Genomic DNA, 21,608 nt, shown 5'->3' on the forward strand with positions numbered 1-21,608 from the left:
TTGCACTAAAAAGCAGTAAGGGATGTTCTATTAATCAGAGCATTCAGGTGAATATTTCTCACCTTATAAAGTTATATGCAAGATAATTCAAGCTTAGGTCACTGAACATGATCCCATTAAGGCACTGCCCACACAAGGAAATTTACTGTCATAACTGTAGCAGAATAAAATATTCTGCGATAGTTATTCCTTAATAACTCCCTTTAGGAATACTCTATTCTGGAATAAAGTGTCCACTAGGGAGCTATTCCAGAATAGCTACTGAGGAGTAACATACTCTGCTTTAGCCATGCTGGTCAATTTACCCATGTAAACAAGGCCTAAGAAAGGTGAAGTGTAGCAGGCAGCAAGACCAAGTAACTTGGCTATCATAAATCCTTGTTTGTGAAATCTCATGTTTTTCAACAGAAAACTCTATGAACTGAGTAGAAATACTATTGTAAAATTTTGCCTCACTGCCCTTAACTAAAAGAAAATATGATTTACCTCTTTTGTTCTCATTCTAAAGATCAACAAAAGTTTGAATTTCCATTACCTCATTAATATTTTGCAGACATACATTGAAAATACAAGTTAATATAATGTAGCTACCCTTCAGTTTCTAACATAATAGCCTGTCTGAGACCTTGCAGAAAAAACCTAAAGACAGTGTGCCAAATTCTCATTTTAGTTACACTGGTATAAATCTAGAATAACTCCACTGACTTCCGTTGATCTGCTCCAGAATTGGGTACTTGTGAGAAGAATCTGATGCAGGGACAGACATGCCTTCCACTCAAAAAGGATTTTTACTATCAGAGTTAAAACAAAGTATTAATAAGTCAAGCTATTCTACATGACTCCTACATATATGCTTTTACAGTACGCTGATTCACAAACTCGTGATATATACCAATTCCAGCAGAGCTCTAAAATATCCAATCAATGTATTCAGCTTCCAAAACAGCGAGTAAAATTATCCAGAGAATATAAAAATGATACAATTTATCTAACACTGTCAAAGTTGTGAATTCTACCACAATTCAAAAGTATAAAAATACAAGACCAACCTCTTTGAAAATATAGAAGTTAAGTAGAACCATTCCAAAGTTGTAGCTAATCAATAAGAAGCGCAATTGGAAGGGTTCTCTTCTCCTCATCCACTTGGGACCCAGCCAGACAGTGAGGAGGTAAAGCGTGCTTATAGTCAGTGTTGGAAATGGAGATTGCATCAAGAACCAGTCATCAACACGTTTGTCTGAGGGAAATAAAACACAACAAATTAACTGAAATAACAAACTACATATTTTTTCATTAAGTTTAAATAAAATATATTTCACTGTAATTTAGGCATCACATTTCTTAAAAGTTAAGAACAGCCATACTGGATCAGACCAAAGGTCCATCTAGCCCAGCATCCTGTCTTCCGACAATGGCCAGTGCCAAGTGCCCCAGAGGGAATGAACAGAACAGGTAATCATCAAGTGATCCATCCCATCGCCCATTCCCAGCTTCTGGAAAACAGAGGCTAGGGACATCATCCCTGACCATACTGGCGAATAGCCATTGATGGACCTATCCTCCATGAATTTATCTAGTTCTTTTCTGAACCTGTTATAGTCTTGGCCTTCACAACATCCTCTGGCAAGGAGTTCCACAGGTTGACTGTGCATTGTGTAAAAAAACCTTCCTTTTGTTTGTTTTAAACCTGCTGTCTATTAATTTTATTTGGTGACCCCCTAGTTCTCGTGTTATGAGGAGTAAATAACACTTCCTTATTTACTTTCTCTATACCACTCATGATTTTATAGACCTCTAGCATATCCCCCCCAACCCCCAAGTCGTCTCTTTTCCAAGCTGAAAAGTCCCAGTCTTATTAATCTCTGCTCATATGGAAGCTGTTTCATACCTTTTTTGTTGCCCTTTTCTGAACCTTTTCCAATTCCCGTATATCTTTTTTGAGATGGGGCAACCACATTTGCACGCAGTATTCAAGATGTAGGTGTGCCATGGATTTATATAGAGGCAATATGATATTTTCTGTCTTATTATCCATCCCTTTCTTAATGACTCCCAACATTCTGTTCGCTTTTTTGACTGCTACTGCACACTGAGTGGATGTTTTCAGAGAACTATCCACAATGACTCCAAGATCTCTTTCTTGAATGGTAAGAGCTAATTTAGACCCCATCGTTTTATATGTATAGTTGAGAGTATGTTTTCCCATGTGCATTACTTTGCATTTATCAACTTTGAATTTCATCTGCCATTTTGTTGCCCAGTCACCCAGTTTTGTGAGATCCTTTTATAGCTCTTCGCAGTCTGCTTGGGACTTAACTATCTTGAGTAGTTTTGTATCATCTACAAATTTTGCCACCTCACTATTTACCTTATTTCCAGATCATTTATTAATATGTTGAATAGGATTGGTCTCAGTACAGACTCTTGGGGGACACCACTATTTACCTCTCTTCATCCTGAAATCTGGCCATTTATTCCTACCCTTTGTTTCCTATCTTTTAACCAGTTACCAATCCATGAGAGTACCTTCCCTCTTACCCCGTGACAGCTTACTTTGCTTAAGAGCCTTTGGTGAGGGACCTTGTCAAAGGCCTTCTGAAAATCTAAGTATACTATATCCACTGGATTTCCCCTTGTCCATATGCTTGTTGACCTCCTCAAAGAATTCTAGTAGCTTGGTGAGGAACGATTTCCCTTTACAAAAACCATGTTGACTCTTCCCCCACAAATTATGTTCATCTATGTGTCCAACAATTTTGTTCTTTACAATAGTTTCAACCAGTTTGCTCGGTACTGAAATCAGGCTTACTGGCCTGTAATTGCCAGGATCACCCCTGGAGCCCTTTTTAAAAATTGGTGTCACATTAGCTATCCTCCAGTAATTTGGTACAGAAGCTGATTTAAATGATAGATTACAAACTACAGTTAGTAGTTCTGCAATTTCACATTTGAGTTCCTTCAGAACTCTAGGGTGAATACCATCTGTTTCTGGTGACTTATTACTGTTTAGTTTATCAATTTGTTCCAAAACCTCCTCTAATGACACCTCAATCTGGGACAGTTCCTTAGATTGGTCACCTAAAAAGAATGGCTCAGGTTTGGGAGTCTCCTTCACATCCTCAGCCGTCAAGACCGATGCAAAGAATTCATTTAGTTTCTCCGCAATGGCCTTATCATCTTTTAGCATCTCGATCGTCCAGTGGCCCCACTGGTTGTTTAGCAGGCTTCCTGCTTCTGATGTACTGAAAAAAAAATTTGTTCTTACTTTTTGAATCTTTGGTTAGCTGTTCTTCAAATTCTTTTTTGGCCTTCCTAATTACATTTTCACACTTCACTTGCCAGAGTTTATGCTCCTTTCTATTTTCCTCACTAGCATTTAACTTCCACTTTTTAAAGGATGCTTCTTCGTTTCTCACTGCTTCTTTTAAAGGTTCGTATAACATCTATCCTACCTGGTATAGATGGGCTTGGCAGTTAAGAGATAAAGCACTTGTCCTTTCACTGATCATTCATTTTTTTAAAACAAAAGAAAGTATTTTAGTAACATTACATTTTTAAAAAGGTTAGAAAAATGCAAATTAGTGTACACAATTCAAAAGCTAGGGAATTACTGTGTGAGGCAAATTATATTGGTCAGGTCCACAAAAAACAATTGTATCATTGTCCATCACAAATTACAGTCACATTATTGCAACAAAATGAATTGGCACCAATGTCATTCAGGTTCAAGTATGGATACACATAAATGTGGTAAACCAGAGAACTCAAAATTTAATTGCTTTTATACTAGTTTAAATTAGGCATTAATTAACTTAACCACACTAAGTTTAATGCAGGACCAATTGTTATACTTGATATATAGGTCAGTGTCCTATGCCTCAGATCTAGAGGTAATAAGAGTATTGGAAAACTACTAAATAAAACAGTTCAAAGGGCTGGCTTAGTGAGAGTACCCTGTGCTGCCATGTGGGAGACAAAGGTTTTATTTACAGATTCAATGAGTCACTCAAGAGCACCACTCCAGAGATCTGAAGTTATACTTAAAGGCCCAGAATTTGCTATACTAAGTCCTGGTTCAGTGTCAAAAAAAAGCACTGCTAGTCTGAGGACGTAGTGACATCTTTGAGATGCAGTAATTAAAGCATGGCTCCACTTTGAAAAATAACTGTAAAAAATGGCACCAGTTTAATCAGCAGATCTGCTTTTTATCTGTACTCAGAATTGTATCTAGTTACTCTACATACGAAGACTAACTTGTTCATTACCGTCAGCACAGCTGTAGGAGAGTGAACAGGATTATTTTCTGGCTCATGCACTACTAGTGGTATTATTAACTAAATTTCAATTACAGGGTCACTTGTGGAATATCACTGTCTTAAAATTTTGCCCTCGGTTATACTTGTGCAACCTCACTGAAAGAAATATAGGTATACATATGTAACTAAGGGTAAAATTTGGCATGCAGAATCTTTATTACTGGTCATGTTGCATAATCCTGAACTAATATATAACTTCTTGATCTCAGGTTAAGTTGCAGGGCTGACAGAAACCCCATCTTTTCATTTGTAAATTGTGCAATTCTGATACAGAATCAATGAGAGAACTATAAAACATAAAATTTCCATTTGTACAACTTAGAACTACATTTTAGGTCTGATATCTCAAAACCACCTGGGCTTTTAACAAGTTCTGTATAGCAGAATTTCCTGGACTGTGGCCTGCAGGAAGGACAAATCACATGGTGCTGGCGCTTCCTCCCCACTTCCAGACACTTTTCTTTGCAATTAAGAGCTTGGAGGCCTAAATAGAGGGAACAGAAACCAGGCTAACTACTTCCACTAGGGGGCTGTTACTATTTAATAGGAAGAGGAAAGGGAATAGAAGACAGACTCAAAAACTGGAGCCACTAGCAGGACTGGTCCTGTTAGAATAAGAGGAGCCAATAGGATAAGGGAACCAGGCAGCTAGGCAACTTCTGCAGGGGAGAGAAGAACCAAGCATCAGGGAAGTATGTAGAGGGAAAAGAGAAGTGGACCAAGTGGCAGAGAAACATTTACAGTGAACCAGAGAGTAGACATGCCAAACCCGTGGGGAAAAAAAGCAGAAATTGGGCTTGGTTTTGGCTTAATTGGTTTGTGAGTTGCTTGTTGACAAGTTTTTGGCTTGTAGCTTGTTGCAGCTTGTTGCTTCCCTTTTTTTGATCGGCTCCCAGCAAGCAAGGGGGGGGAGAGAGTCAGGGGTGCACAGCGGGCCCACCACAGTCCCAGACTGCACGCTGGGGAGGCGGGAAATCTAGTCACATAGAGTGTTGGGGTTCTTAGGAATTGGCTTGTTTTGAAATGGGATTAGCTTGATTTTTATTAAGTTTATTGTGAAAGTCAGGGTGCTTATTTACTGCATGAAAGTTGACAACTGTGCTAGAGAGATATAGTGGAACAGACCAGGTGAGAATGGGAGAAAACATTAAGGGCAAGAGGTGACCGTAATTAACACAGTTCTTGGGACAGTATCTCTATTAAAATATGATCCAATCTGTGAAGAGTATGAGAACCATGATTTTACAGTACTCAAAGTCTGGGATACTCAGCACTGCAGCATCTGTTTCCAGCCCTAGCAAGATGCTAAATATTTTCCCAGAAATCACATTGTGATGATTACCATTTTACCATCCCACCCACACTTCTATTACCATTCAATTTTAGCAACTGCTTTCTCTCTAGCAAATTGAGGTAAACAAGTGCAATGCTTATACCACCAGAAAGAACAGAACCTCAGCTTCCTAACAGAATGAAATAATTGACGCAGATTCTCAACTGTGCTCAGCTTCTGCCAAGCAAAGATAAGAGAGTATCTGCAATGGAACCAGTTATGGCTTCTAGATTCTGGAGTCAGTTCCGGGCCATCTGAGAGCTGGGAGTAGCCAAAAAGTAGCATGCTCTGGCCACATCACCTTCTCATCTCATACATGGAGGGCTGCCAGGGTGTGGCAACACAGGAACAAAAAGAGATCCAGTTGGTTCACAGCCTCTTTGTACTGCCTGAGCAGGGCAAAGGGGCAAGATTGCATCAGAAGATCTTCCCTTTAATCTCCAGCCAGCAGTTCAAAAGACACTGAATGACTAATATGCCAGTATTGAAATGGGAGCAGAGGGAGACCATATGAGTCCCAGCAACTTCCAGCATAATAAAGCAATTCCTTCTTCTGCATCAAGGGGAACTACAACCCAATGGAAATGACTGGAGAAAATGTCTGGAACAGAAAAACTCTGAGTCTCTCAAATACCATACGTGCAAAGAAACCAGAGTGGAGATGGACAATGCAGGCATCAGGAGAGGCATAGCCCACAACTCTAACTCTAAAAGGTGACCAGGCTTTGGTGAGAGTTCCCATTATCATCCTCTTCCCAGGCAGGGAAAAAGTAAACCAATCAATCTGCTTTGATGAGCTAATTTTCCCAGTTGTAAATTGGGCATTGTATTGTTACCATCTGGAACAGGTCAGGTTCTTCCCTCTTTGGCAACGTTCTGCCTCCGATGGGGTAGAATTCAGGCTATCATTATATCTCTATTGGCTTAATTAGTAAAAACACTTTATGTTGAGATAAACATAAAACTGATCCTGAAACCTCTGGATTTCAGAAGTGGTCCAGGATTGCGTTCTCTAGTGCTGTCATGGCACAAATTCACATTGACCTGAAGGGGACTTTAGTGCTAATACTTATAACAGTATCATTCACATTCATAGCTAAATGTGAACGGATGTTGTGTCTGCACTGATGTTAGGCCTGTCAGAACTGACGGGACTTGCTCTCTCCCAAAGAGATGCAAAGATCATAGGCCTGCTTGTCTGAAGTCTCGTTTCAAAATCCCTGTATCGTACAAACACCCGAAGTCCGCACAGGCGCACACTCTGGGTGCACTCTTCTTAGGTGTATGACAGGTGTGGCAAAACCAAGGGCAGTGTGGGCTAGTACCCCTGCAATAAAAATATTGTGGGGGCTGATCTATATTTCCACTCCAGCACATGTCACACACCACGTTGTAACCCTGAGCCCTGTCCCCATCCCTTCCAGCCTATGGTATTTTTCAGCTACATATACATACAGGGACCTCAAAAATAGGCACACGACTGGACCTTATAAAACTACCCCTAGATTCTTCATGTCCTGTCAAACTCCTGCCTACCATTACGGTGAGACTTTGGACAATGGACATGTTTCACCCAAAGGAGACGCCCTCAGTGAGGTTCAGTGAGAACCTGATAATCGATGCCTTTAAGGGGAAGGAGATGTGATTCTTGAGTTTAGTTTCTATATCAGTATAGCTATGTTGTAAAGTGCTTGGGGATAAAAGGTGCATGGATTAGACATAATTATAATCAAGAAACTACTAGTTAATCTCCTCAGCTGTCTTATCCTTGTTTTCTGCACAAACTCACACCATAACATTTTTGCATGCTTAGAGCATTAACAACACATTATATTCTGACAAATTTAGTTTGGGAACTATAGGACAGAAATATGAATAAATACAAATAATTACATTTTGATAGGGCTTTTCATCTGTAAAGAATTTTATAAAGAAAAGAGGGTAAATATCTATATAAAATGTCAGACAGATAGGGGAAAAGGGGGCATTGGGGGTCAAATGACTTGTCCTAGCTAACACAGAGGCAGTGGCAGTCTTGTGCTCATGCTACCATAGTATTTAGTACATATGCAAGAGCTGCCATACTGGGTCAAACCATGGTCCATCTTGCACCGAATCCTGTCTCTGACTGGCCCATATCAGAGCTTCAGGAGGAGAGCACAGCTTCAGGAGGAGAGCAATTATGGAGTGATCCATCCCTGTCTTACACTCCTGGCTTCTGGTAATCAGATGTTCACCGTTGCCCAACGATGGGGTTGCATCCCTGACCATCCTGGCTGATAGCCATTGATAGACCTATTCTCTGTGAACTTATCTAGTTATTTTTTTAACCCAGTTATACTTTTGGCCATCACGATCCCCCATGGCAATGAGTTCCATAGGTTAGTTGTGCTTTATGTGAAAAAGTATTTCCTCTTGTTTATATTAAACCTGCTGCCTATTAATTTCATCAGAGGACTCCTGCTTTTTGTATTGCGTGAAAGGGTAAATAACACTCCTCTGTTCACCTTCTCCACATCCTTCATGATTTTATAGCTCTCTAGCAATCTCCCCTTAGTCGTCTCTTTTAAGCTGCATAGCCATAATTTTTTTAGTCTCTCCTTGTATGGAAGCCATTCCATACCCAATTATCTTTGCTGCCCTTCTCTGAACCTTTTCCAATTCTACTATATCCTTTCTGAGATAGGACACAGTATTCAAGGTATGGGTACACCATGGATTTATATAATGGCATTATGATACTTTCTCTTTCATTTTCTGTCCCTTCCTAATAGTTCCTAACAGTCTCTTAGCCTTTTTAACTCCTGCTATGCATCAAGCTGAAGTTTTCAGAGAACTACTCACAGTGACTCCCAGAATTTTCTTGGGTGGTAACAGTTAAGTTAGAACACATCATTGTGTGCATAGATAGATAGATCGATAGATAGATAGATGGGATTATTTTTTTCTGATGTGCATTACTTTGCACTTATCAATGTTGAATTTCATTTGCCATTTTGTTGCCCAATCACTGAGTTTTGTGAGATTCCTTTGTGACAGCTTTGGATTTAATTATCTTGAGTAATTTTGTATCATCTGCAAACTTTGCCACTTCACTGTTCATTCCCTTTTCCAGATCATTAATGAATATGTTGAACAGCACAGGTCTCAGTACAGATCATTAGGGGACTTTGCTGTTCACCACTCTCCATTGTGAAAACTGACCATTTGTTCCTACCCTTTGTTTCCTATCTTTTAACCAGTTACTGATCCACGAGAGGACTTTCTCTCTTATCCCATGACTGCAGTGGTGCGGGAACAATTTGTATAGTGGGGGTGATAAAAGCCATTGAACCAAACTGTAAACCCTGTATATGATGGAAACCACTTCAAGCCGGGGGGTGCTCCAGCACCCCCCCCCCCACCGCTATGCATGACTGTCTGCTTTGCTTAAGAGCCTTTGATGATGGACCTTGTCAAAGGCTCTCTGAAAATTCAAGTACACTATATTGACAGGATTACCCTGATCCACATGCTCATTGACTCCTTCAAATATTCTAATAGATTGGCGAGGCATGATTTAGCTTTATAAAAGCTGTGTTGACTCTTTCCCAACATATTATGTTTATCTGTGTGTCCGATAATTCTGTTCTTTACTACAGTTTCTACCAATTTGCCCAGTACTGAAATTAGGCTAACTGACCGTTAATTGCAGGATTGCCTCTGGAGCACTTTTTTAAAAATTGGCATTACATTAACTACGTTCCAGTCACCTTGTTTCAACAATAGGTTATATACTACAGTTAGTTGTTCTACCATTTCATGTCGGAGTTCCTTCAGAACTCGAGTGAATATCAAATACCTGATGACTTCTTACTGTTTAATTTATCAAATTGTTCTCAGACCTCTTCTACTGACACATTAATTTGGGACAGTACTTCATACGTGTCACTCAAAAAGAATAGCTCTGATGTGAATATTTCCATCACATCCTCTGAAGTGAAGACCACTGCAAATAATTCATTTAGCTTCTTTGCAGTGGCCTTGTCTTCCTTGAGTGCTTCTTTAACACCTGTGTCATCTAGTGGTTCCACTGCTTGTTTGGCAGCCTTCCTGCTTCTAATGTACTTTAAAAAATTACTCTTAGCTTATGTGCATTTATTAAATTGCTTCTCAAATTCTTTGTTGGCCTGCCTTATAGTTGTACATTTTATTTGCCACAGTTTGTGCTCCATCCTATTTTCCTATTAGGATTTGACTTTGAAATTTTAAAGGATGCCTTTTTGCCTCTAACGGCCTCCACTATCCTGTTGTTGAGCCATGGTGCCATTCTTTTGGTCCACCTATTGTCTTTTCTGATTTGGTGTATATGTTTAGTTTAAAACCTCTGTTATGGAGCCTCTATTATTTTTAAGTAGTCTCCATGCTACTTTACCCTTGACGGCTCTTTTTAATTTCTGCCTAACTAGCATCCTCATTCTTATGTAGTTCCCCTTTTCAAAGTTAAATATTACTGGGGGGGGTTTATATATATTTTCCCTCTACAAGGATGTTAAATTTAATTACATTATGGTCACTATTAAAGAGCAGTTCAGCTATATCATCTCTTGGACCAAATCCTGTTCCATTTAGGATTAAATCAAAAGCTGCCTCTTCCCTTATGGATTCCAGGACTAGCTGCTCCAAGAAGCAGTCATTTATGGAGTCTAGAAATTTTACCGTGCATCACACTCTGAGATAACATTTACCTAATCAACATAAGGATAGTTGACATCACCCATTATTATTGCATTTTCTGGTTTTGTAGCCTAACCTCTCATAGCATTTCATAATCACTGACATCATCCCAGTCAGGTGATCAGTAGTATATTCCTACTGCCATTGTCTTATTATTCAAGCATGAAATTTCTACCCATAGAGATTCCATGGTACAGTTTTCTTCATTTAAGATTTTCACATTATTTGACTATTTTTTTTAAACTTATATTGCCGCTCCCCCAGCAGCACAACTCACTCTGTCATTCCTATATATTTTGTACCTTGGCATAACTGTCCCATTGACTTTCCTCATTCCACCAAGGTTCTGTGATGCCTATTATATCAATATCTTCATTTAATGCCAGGTACTCTATTTCACCCATCTTAGTATTTAGACTTCTAGTATTTGCACTTGTACATTTGAAGGAATTTAGTTGCTTCCCTTCATGTTTTATGTTTAAATGGGACTCTTTTATGTTTGACTGTTCCTCACTAGATCCTACCTGTACTTTACCAACTTCTTTCCTCTCCTGTACACTAGGATATAAAGTATCCCCTTTAATAAATCCTCCCTAGGGATGTCTCTGACCCAACCATGTGTTCCTCCATACCTGTTAGCTTTCCCCCATCCCTTACTTTAAAGAAATCCTCTACAACTTTTTAACTTTTATGTGCTAGTAGCCTGGTTCCATTCTGGTTTAGGTGGAACCCAACCCTCCAGTACAGGCTACTCCTTCCCCAGAAGGTTTCCCAGTTCCTAATAAACCTAAGTTCCTCTTCCTTACATCGTCTCATCCACGCATTTACCCCTTGCAGATCTGCCCGCCTTACTGGCCCTGTGGGTGGAACCTAAAGCATTTGAGAGAATGCTACTCGGGAGGTCCTGGACTATAACCTCTTACCTAGCAGCCTTTACTCTGTTACCTTTCCCTATGTCATTGGTCATACCAACAGGCACCACGACCACTGGCTCCTCCCCAGTGCTATTAGAAGGCTATCTAGATGTGCCATGAGATCTGCAACCTTTGCCAGGAGGTTCTCCCGGTCATCAAAACCCCCACAACTATTTCTAATAAAAGAATCCCCCGTGACTATTACCTATCTCTTCCTAGAAACCGGGCCCCACCCTTGGAAGGGCATCCTCAGTGCGAGAGAATATCATGACATCCTCTGGAAGGTGGGTCCCAACTATGGACCATTTCCTTCTGCTCCAGGTTGATGCTCTCCTGCCTCGACACTTTCATCCTCCTTAACCGTACAGAGGCTGCCAGATAGGAAAGGAACCATTCTACTATGTCCCCAGAAGTCTCCTCTGCGTACCTCCAGTTCATCCACTCTGGCCTTAAGAGCCCATACTCTATCTCCAAGGGCTGTGAGTTACTAGCACCATATGCACACACGACACATGCCCATGAGGCAGATAATCATACATGTTGCACTCAGTGCAATAAACTGGATAGCCTCCCTCCCCCTGATGCTGGTCTTCTACCTGCATTTTCTTTTCTTTCTTTTTTTATTTTTTTAAAACTCTTGTGGCTTTTTATGTAGTCTATGTTTAGGGTGTCTGGTGGATTAGGGTTTGGGGTTTTTCTGTCATTTCCTGTGAACAGAAAATATTAAATGATTCAAGATCTTCTGTACAAGCAGGGTTCCATAGCATAATTTCTTCTGCTACTCTGGAGTAAGCTATCTCACTGTAATCCAAAAGTGCTTTGTCATGCATGAGTACCATAGAATGGAATAAAAAGGGGATCCTATTAGATTGTGAACTCCTTGAAGCAAAGAATGTGCCCCTGCCCCTTACTATTAGAAATCATAATCCCAAATAAACCTTAAGAAAGAAGACAAAAGTAAAAAGGTAATTTTTAGTTACTAGTCCAATAGTTTATTGAACTAGGTGCTTCCCCCTCCCCAGAAAAATAGCCAGATATAAAATTTCGTCCTATATTTTCATTTCCTTCCATAAGAAAAAATATGGGAGACATTTCATCACCACCTTCCTTCCACAAACACTAACTGCACTCAACTCCATTAAACTTAAAAGAATCAGACAGTTTCTAGAAGGTTTTGAGGTTCCACCTCTCTCCTGCGATAGACAAAACCAAAGACTACCTTGATCTGGCAACTGGATCTTGATGGACAGACCCCTCTACCCAGTGATAAGCCCTCATGAGTTTATTAGGGCTGCACACTGCTGCAGGTGCCTGCCCATGCAGATCTGTTTCAGGATTATGGCTGAAGATTTCACGTGGGACTCTGAAATTCAAAAATAGGATGAAAACTTGACAAAATGCAAAAAAGGCTAGTAAAGCTGAAGTCTCCAAGTGACAAGAAATATAGTTTTCTTAGTGTAATTATGTTCTCTTTTGTGTAAAGGTGCAAAGCTATGCCTTTAATAGGTCATCAAATCACAATACAAAGTATAATGCTACAAGTTATACAACATCTGGTAAAAAACAAACAAACACGTGATATGGATACCTTCCACTTATGGTAAAATCTTCACCACCTCTGCAATACCTGAGGAAACATCTCAATGGGTGGCAACCTTCCCCACAATGTACAGAGCAAATCACACTGCAACTACACAGTTGCTGTTAAAACCCCTGAACTGTAACTATGCTTGCAGCTTGAACAATGGATCTGCATAGTTCAGATGCACGGTTAATAGCTGCTCCCCAGCCCACCCGAAACATTTTCAAAGAGAACACAACGTAGCATCGCTCCTCATTGTGCGCTGAGGTTCCAAGTCTGCCTGGGTGGCCTTTCTGTGGCCTGTCTCTCCGCTGGGACAGTTCTACCAAGGGTGCTGGAACAATTTTTATAGTGGGGGTGCTAAAAGCCATTTAGCCAAACTGTAAATCCTGTATATAATGGAAACCACTTCAAGCCAGAGAGTGCAGCAGCACCCCCAGCAATCCTAGTTCCAGCACCTATGAGTACTACTATATTTTAGGTGTTATGTGCCTGCACAAGGGGTGACAAGATCCCACGCACTTGAAATATGCTTTGGCTAATCAATTCTATTATTGACATTCCACTACTAATGAGTTAATTGTTGGTAACTTCCATCACACCTACTACACCATGGTTTCTTATATTTATTTTTGAGACAATACTAAATGCAAAGATATATTTTTTACAGTAGAGCTACTGGAATGTATTCAATGTATCAGGAAATATAGCAGTCCTTTGGAGGTTTGTATCATGTCTCAACGTTTCTTTTATAAGTTACTTTGCATGTCCATGCGAAACTCATTTATAACAGCTTAAATTAACTCACACAGCTATGGTCAAATCAGACAATACATAATAAGTACCTTCAGTAAAACAACTTCACTACAGTTTACTGATTTAAGGTTGCTTGACTGATGTATACAAAAGAACATAGTCTGCTGTCACTCTGATGTTGCCCTGAGTTTCTTTTCTGAAAAATTAATTCACAGTCAGATAATATATCATACTTATAATGAATCTGAAAATATTCTGTTAACAGGCAAAAAAATCAGAAACATCCTTACATCAGCAAATCAGTACTATTGTGCACCCTATTCATTAGACAGTGTGATGACCAAAATGACATCTGCTGGGCACAGAAAACTATGTTTTTTAAAGGAACTTACTGCCTTATTAAATCCAGCAAATTCACATGCAAGAAGTTGAGAAATGAATCTTCCCATGAAAATTAAATATAAAAGCAAGAAAGCTGACCCCTCCAACTCCTTCAGTTCAAAATTACAAATGCCTTTATCTGATTAGAATTGACAGAGAGTGACTGAATGTTTCAGTGGATTAATGCATTTATCTTCCAAATCCTAAGACCCAGATTCTAATTTGATCACAAGTAAAATGACTCTTTACAGCATAGCCAACAACACAACTACATCTCTTTTTGTAAGAAAAATAAAGTGTATATTCCAAAAAGGTAAGAGTTTTAATTTGCACTTAGCAGAAAAAATGAACTCAAAACAAAACAAAAAAAACCCCAGGGAGTCTAGCAGTCCCAAATGTTAATGTTTTTACCACATGAGAAATATAGTTATACAAAACTCAGACCTTTATATGGAGTAAGTTTTACAATAATTGTGGGGGGGGTGAAAGTTCTTCAAAATCCCACATTATAAATCTGAAGCAAGAGATAAAGAATATATATTTTAATTAATTTTTTTGAAGTACCTATCCTTGTGGTATTTAAATTCTCCTTACGAGACACATGCCGCTTTAGCATTAGTGGAAGTTACACACATGCACTGGGTGGAGAATCTCAATAAAGGACTTAAATAAAACACCCACATGCTAAGAAAACAAGGACACACAATTAACCTATCTTCCAAAGTTTTTAGGGGGTGGGGGAAAATCAATAATGTGGTGAGCTAAAGCTAAAACAGAAAGAAGCTCAACCAAATCATATTATATGGTGTTCAATTTTTTTGGTGTGAAATTTGCTTCTGTCAAAGCTAGTGGCTATTTTCTTTATAATTATCTGTAAGTTATTATAGAGACTCAAAAATTAATCTTTCCAAATTATTTTGACCAGTAAGTATAAACTGTGAAAAGAGGCAGAAGAATACTGTACCTACAAATATATATTGTAGGGGAAATCCTGCATTAGCAGGAAGATGACTGAATGGTCTAATGTGTCTTTTCCATCCAATTTCTATATTAGCTTTGGAAAGCATTATACATCTAAAAATATATAATGCAGGTTTAAAATACCCTTGCATTCATATTTCCATGTAATATCAACACACAGTAGTTTAGGTTTTTAGATTAAGAGCGTATTCATTCCTTAGCTAGAAGGTTGCTACTCACTAATTTATCTGGGGAGCCTTCAAAGTATTAATAGCTATGGCTACTATTCTCAGCGCAAAGACACTTACAGTGCCAATCCAGCATATCCATCTGTCCAATTACCATCACTTCTGCAGATGTCTTTAAACAGTTACATTTCTAAAGGCGCACTTCAGGAGCAAGCTTTTTTAATCTCAGTCAGTGTTTTTCGACAATAAATTTAAACTGATATTTTAATAATTCCAATGAAAATGATAGTATCCCAGATATTATTAACCAGTTGATCACTTCCTGAGGTACTGTATTATTTTATTTGACTTTTCAGTTACCTTCAGTCAGCTCTCCTATTGCTATCATTAAGCAAGGACTTTACAAAAGAGTGCCATCATAAGAAAGCAAGTCAGGATTAATGAGCTCACACACATTAAACTACAACAAAATGTTTATAAAGGATTTAAATTAGCTTCCTTCTGATGGGGTTTTTGAGAATTTAAACTGCTCAAAGAAACACTATGCTTCATAAATAATGGCCCAAATGTTTACTAAATAATGCAAACATTTACTAACAAGTACAGTATTTACTACTGCACATAATCTACTTGACCTGAAGGGAATCACTCACAGTACAGAGCATGACACTCACTAATAAGTGTCTGCAACACTGGGTCCTAAGCTTGTAAACTGAAGAATTAGCACACACAATAAACATTTCAAATACTGCATTTATTGCAAATACATTCTATCACATTTTTTTAGCTTGTCAAAAGAGTCAGCCAGGATGTCAAAAGAATCCTCACTTGGAGGGGTTGAAGTAGCTAGGAAGGGGCTAATTAACTTAGCAGGCTGCACCTACGGGAGAATTAGTCTGGCTAAGCAAGCCCTAACAGAAGATGAAGCTCAGCTGAGCAGGTGTAGGGTGGGCCCGTACAAGCCAGAAGTCTGAGAACAGAAGGGAGCTACAGGGGAAGTAGTCTGCAGTTATTCCCTGGGAGGAGGGAGGTATGTTTGGAATCTAGACTCTAGCAAGCACCTGAGAGGAGTGAAGCAGCCACAGGGAGCTCCAGCGGTATCCTAAAGGGCCAGTGCTAGAGGACAAAATAAGGAATGAGCACAGGGAAATTGTAACAGGGTCTTGGAAGTAATCAGACCGTGGTTGCTGAACAGAGGGTCCCTGTACCGGAACCTGGATTACTGGGTGGGCTTGGGTTCCCCAGCTCACCACTGAAGAAAGTGCCCTAGTCTTGCATTACAGCAGTGGTTTCCAAACTGGGGTGCACGGCAGCAGGAGTGCCGCCGAATAGCACTCCGCCGTTTTTTTTCTTCAGCGGCAGCTCTGCATGTCTGCATGTCCCCTCTGGCGGCATGCCTGCAGCAGGTCTTCTGGTCTTCACCCTGGGGGTGCACAAGCCAAAAAGTTTGGAGACCACTGAATTAGAGGATGGCCTGGAAAGGCAACCAGACAGCTCATCTGGAGAGACTTTGATATGCAGCCATCCTGCCCTGGAAGGGAAAACACATATAGTGACCCAGCTGGAGGGTCATGAAGAGTGAGTGCACTGAGTGAGAGGGAACACTGTGAGAGCAAACAACAGAAGGGGGTACCAGACCGTGAGCAGCCAGGAAGAGGTGAGTGAATCGTGCTGCTCAGTAGTTCAAGATAACCAAAACCTCAGAAAGGACAAGAGAAATGCTTTCAAGAAAATCTGCAAATATGCCCTTTAAACCCTTTGGTGAATGACTAAACAGTGTGTCCAATTTGAGTTTGAAGGTGAGAACTAACCTCCTGTCTCAGTTTCCTTAAACTCCACCAAACAGGAGGAAAAAGCAATGATTTTTTCCCCACCTAGGCCTCTGCTAAATTCCTCTTCTGACACTTCAGCCAGTTGTGCCATAGACAGCACTTCAAGTGACACTATTGTGTCTAGTTTGTTCCAAAGCTTAAATCTGACAAAAACTAACTGTTTGCAAAACCCAAGACCAATACAAATGTCAGGATTTTAAAATTTTCAGTAGAAACAATTTTCAAAAATAAACTTTCCCCTATGGCATTTGCAATCCAAACATTGCAGTATTTTTGGTTATATGAAAAGATGCTACTGAACCAGAGTAGCAAATTTCTATGAACAGAAGTAAAACTGACTAATGCAAGCCAAGAAAAAGGCAAAACAAAAAAATTCACTTCTAATAACGTGAGATATTGGTAACATGGATAAAGTGGTGGTTTGTTTTGTTTTGTTTTTTTAAGGATTTTAACATGACTGTCTTCTTAGGAATTGATGCTCCTCTACCACTGTACTATGTGTGACTCAGAAACATTAATTTATTAGCATTCTGTGACTCTTATAGATGGAGAACTAAGGCAAAGCTTTATCACTGAGCTGGAGGTACAAAACAGACAACAGGACTTCCCTGAATTAATGCCTGAAATGGAGTGTGTGTGTGTGTGTGTGTGTGTGTATATATATTTTTTTAAGAGAAACACCTAGTCTTGATTTAACAATGTCCAGTGATGGTAATCCACCACAACCCTTCATCAAGTGTTCCAATGATTAATTGTTGTCATTGTTACAAAGGTGCACCTTATTAATTTGAATTTGTTTAGCTTCAAATTCCTGCACTGGATCTTGTTATACCTTTGTCTGTTAGATTGAAGAGACTTCTTATCAAATTTCTGTTCCCTATGTAGGTACTTACAGATTGTGATCAAGTCACTCAATCTTCTCTTTGTTTTATCAAACGGATTGAGCTCCTTGTGTCTTTTGCTATATGGCATGTTTTTCAATCCTTTAATCAATCTCATGACCCTTCTCCAAATGCACTCCAACCTTAACCAGCCTTACTGGCTGGTTGATTGGGCCTTATCTTCACCCAGCAGCATTTCAACTGTGCTAATAGGGAAAACAGCATAGACCTAGTGTAAGAGGATTCTACACATACCATTGTTGTGACAGCCATGGTAGATGTTTGGAAGAGCACTGAGGAGTGAGTACATTAACTCTGGTGAATTATATGGATGGTAGCCCAAGAGTGAGTATGCGAGCCAAGCAACTGGCCTTTGTCAATTAATTCCCATTTTTAAAAACAGGAAGACAGATTTAATTCAAATTTTCCCCTCTCTTCCCACTCTGTAATTATAATAATAAAAAACCCTCCTCCTTTGAGCTGTGTCCAAGCAGTATTAAAAAATTTCAAACCAAAAATCATTTGTTTTAAAAAGGTATAAACCACCAAGAAAGGTTTGTAGAATGAAACCCGCAATTTCATTCATACTTGAAATATAACTAGTAAATGTATACGTTCTAAAAAGAATAAGTTTAAAAGACTGCACAGATATGTCTAAGGAATGAAATGGAGTAACTTTGCATCCCAAACCATAGAGCTACCTAGAAAACTAAATATGACCCTGCTGTTTCTCAGTACCAATACTGAGTTAGAGAACAAATGGGGGTGGCGGGAGATCTTTATTGTACAGTTCCTAAATATATTAAAACAGGGGTAGCCAACATGTGGCTCTGCAGAAGTTAGTATGTGTCTCCTTGCACAGGCAATGACTCTGGGGATGGAGCTACAGTGCCAACTTTCCAATGTGCCAGGGGAGTGCTCAGTGCTCAATCCCCTGCTCTGCCCCAGGCCCTGCCTGCCCCCACTCCACCCCTTCCCCTGAGCCTGCCATGCCCTTGCTCTTCTCCCGCTCCCCCCCCCCCCGACCCCAGAGCCTCCTGCACACTGCGTAACAGCTGATCATGGTGGGCAGGAGGAGTGGGGAGGGAGCGGGAGACACTGATTGGTGGGGCTGCTGGCGGGCAGGAGCTGCTGCAGGTTGGAGTGGAGGGAGCTGATGGGGGGCTGCTGACTTATTAGTGTGGCTCCTAGAGACTTTTTTTTTAAAGTTGTTACAATGATGCTATGGGCATGGAAGGATTTTAGGGCTGGAGGTAGTTATAGCTCATAGGCGCCCCAGATAGTCAACACTGTTGTGAGGGCCTGCAGCCATGTATGACATCTACCATCAGTTCCTCTGCTGAGCCACCAGCTCTACCTAAGGTCACAATGGAGAGAGGATATAGCTCAGTGGAGAAATGGCATTTCCACCATAAACCAAAATACACTAACCACAGGGCTTTTTTTTTTTTTAATGCTACAGAACTACCAATGTTTTAAAGTCAGTACTATCTTTGCTGAGGACTAGTGACTTTGCTCATGGGGGGGAGGGTGGGACATTGATTAAACAAAAAGAAAAGGAGTACTTGTGGCACCTTAGAGACTAACCAATTTATTAGAGCATAAGCTTTCGTGAGCTACAGCTCACTTCATCAGATGCATATCGTGGAAACTGCTGCAGACTTTATATATACACAGAGAATATGAACCAATACCTCCTCCCACCCCACTGTCCTGCTGGTAATAGCTTATCTAAAGTGATCATCAGGTGATCAGAAACAAGCAGTTTCCACGATATGCATCTGATGAAGTGAGCTGTAGCTCATGAAAGCTTATGCTCTAATAAATTGGTTAGTTTCTAAGGTGCCACAAGTACTCCTTTTCTTTTTGCGAATACAGACTAACACGGCTGTTACTCTGAAACCTGCCATTGATTAAACAGTTACTGCTAACTTTAACAAAAAAATACCACCCCACAAAACCAAATCATTTCTGGGCACACTCAGTGAGTATCAGCAAAAACCTTACATTTAAAATTAGGCTGTTTTTTCTTTGACACCATCACACACTTATCCTACCCACCTTGCCAAACATGGGAAGGATGCTGCTGGGACAAATGGTTCAAGGCAGATATACAATTTACTCTTACCATGTGGCATGCTGGGGTGCAAATCTACAGTGATTCAGCATGCCGTGCACTAACTGTTCATGTGGATCCTGCTGATTTACACTAAAAGTTCCCTAGTGCACTTTGACATACTGCAGTTTGAATCAGCTGTATGTCAAAGCACACTAGGATACTTTTAGCATGCAGTAGCAGGTTCTGCACAGACACTTAACGTACCGGACCACTGCAGATTTACACCTGAGTGCCTGTGTACATGTAGAAATGCCCTCAGTGAAGAATACATTGCAAAAGGTTTAAAATAGAACTCATATATATGACTTTAACATCAGTGACTACTATGGGCATGAAAGAAAAATGTGGATCTTAGAATTTCATGGTCTCATCTTACTTATTACATCCTACAACATTCTGAAGGTTCGTTTTTTACCTCTCACATTTGCAAAGATGCAGCCATGTCAACCAGGGCACTGCTGTTCTTCTAACCTAGTCCCGCTAAAAATACTCTTTAAGCATACAACAATAGTAAAGGTTTACATCCATTCACTTCAGAGACCTGAACTTTAACACCTATTTGGGGCCATTTAAATGCTTATTAAACAATTTTTTTCTTTTAAAAACAAGCAAGTTAAATGCAAAAAGCTATATTAATATTATGATCGAACAGTCACAAGAAGTCAACACACAAGTTAAAGATCCAGTAACATTAATTAACAAGGCACATTACACTTCCTGTATATTGTCAGTTTTCAAACTGTGATTCATGTACCAGCAGTGTTCCATGTAGCACACATGGATCTTGTGGTGATGCTTGTGTTTTGTTGCTTCCAAAAAAAACAAAAAAACCCAAAACCCCCCAAAACCTAAATTCATTCTTTTCTGCTACTAATTTTGCATGTAAGGAACTGCTTTTTCACACTGACTATGTAAACAGAAGTGGGGAGGGAAGCGAGACACAAAAGACATGGTCCATGCTATGAAAAAGTTTGTGAACCTATTTTGTTATGTTTTAATGACATAAGCGTATTAAACCAGACACTTAACAAAAAATTTACAGGAATAGAAAATACCTTCATGTGTACAATTCATCTTTAGTAAATACTGCTGTTGGAACTTAATTTTTCCAGGTCGTGACTTCCTGGGATTTTAAACTGCATTAGCTTTATGGTAACAGCTTTTCATGTTAATTTCCTTTTAAAACAAAGTATGATACAATGTTGTCTTCCTGTGTGGTTCTAGATATTCTAAAACAATTCTTGAGCAGACTGATGTGAATTCATTCTTCTTAAAGGAGTGTTAATTCTGAAAACTAAAGATAAACATGCCAGTGCTTGACTTGTTAACTATGTTGTTGCTGATCATTTTCAGCACCATCATCCAGCTACTGTTGTAGCCAGTATGATTACAAAGCCTGATTTTCCAAACTTCCTCTGTCACCTCTTGAGCTACCAAAAGCCCCAAATGTCCTGTATGAAGAGAGATAGGGCTGAGGAAAGAGATTGTGTGGGAGAGGAGAATAAACACTTAAAATAGTAAGGGGAGAATAAACCATAGAATGGAAAAAGAAACTAAGATAAAACAGAAGAAGAAATAGGGGGAAATGGAAGAAGAAAAATCAGTTGATAGGGTCCCCATTGTGTTAGGT

The 21,608-nt window shown here is 39.7% G+C and overlaps 1 protein-coding gene across 2 annotated transcripts in view; it reads right to left on the minus strand.

Moving 5' to 3' along the window:
- ELOVL4 (ELOVL fatty acid elongase 4) overlaps positions 1-21,608 on the minus strand; it is a 65,076-nt gene that overhangs the window by 34,389 nt on the left and 9,079 nt on the right. Inside the window, exons 2-3 of one of the 2 annotated variants that reach the window (XM_073336521.2) lie at positions 13,707-13,813; positions 1,050-1,237 (exon numbers count right to left, since the gene is read on the minus strand). In XM_073336521.2, coding sequence (XP_073192622.1) covers positions 1,050-1,211 — 162 coding nt within the window. In that variant the 5' untranslated portion in view covers positions 1,212-1,237; positions 13,707-13,813. The remainder of the gene's footprint in view (positions 1-1,049; positions 1,238-13,706; positions 13,814-21,608) is intronic. The other variant, XM_073336520.2, reaches the window with a different exon arrangement.

Source organism: Lepidochelys kempii, chromosome 3 (assembly GCF_965140285.1).
Source record: "Lepidochelys kempii isolate rLepKem1 chromosome 3, rLepKem1.hap1, whole genome shotgun sequence".
NCBI lineage: Eukaryota > Metazoa > Chordata > Testudines > Cheloniidae > Lepidochelys > Lepidochelys kempii.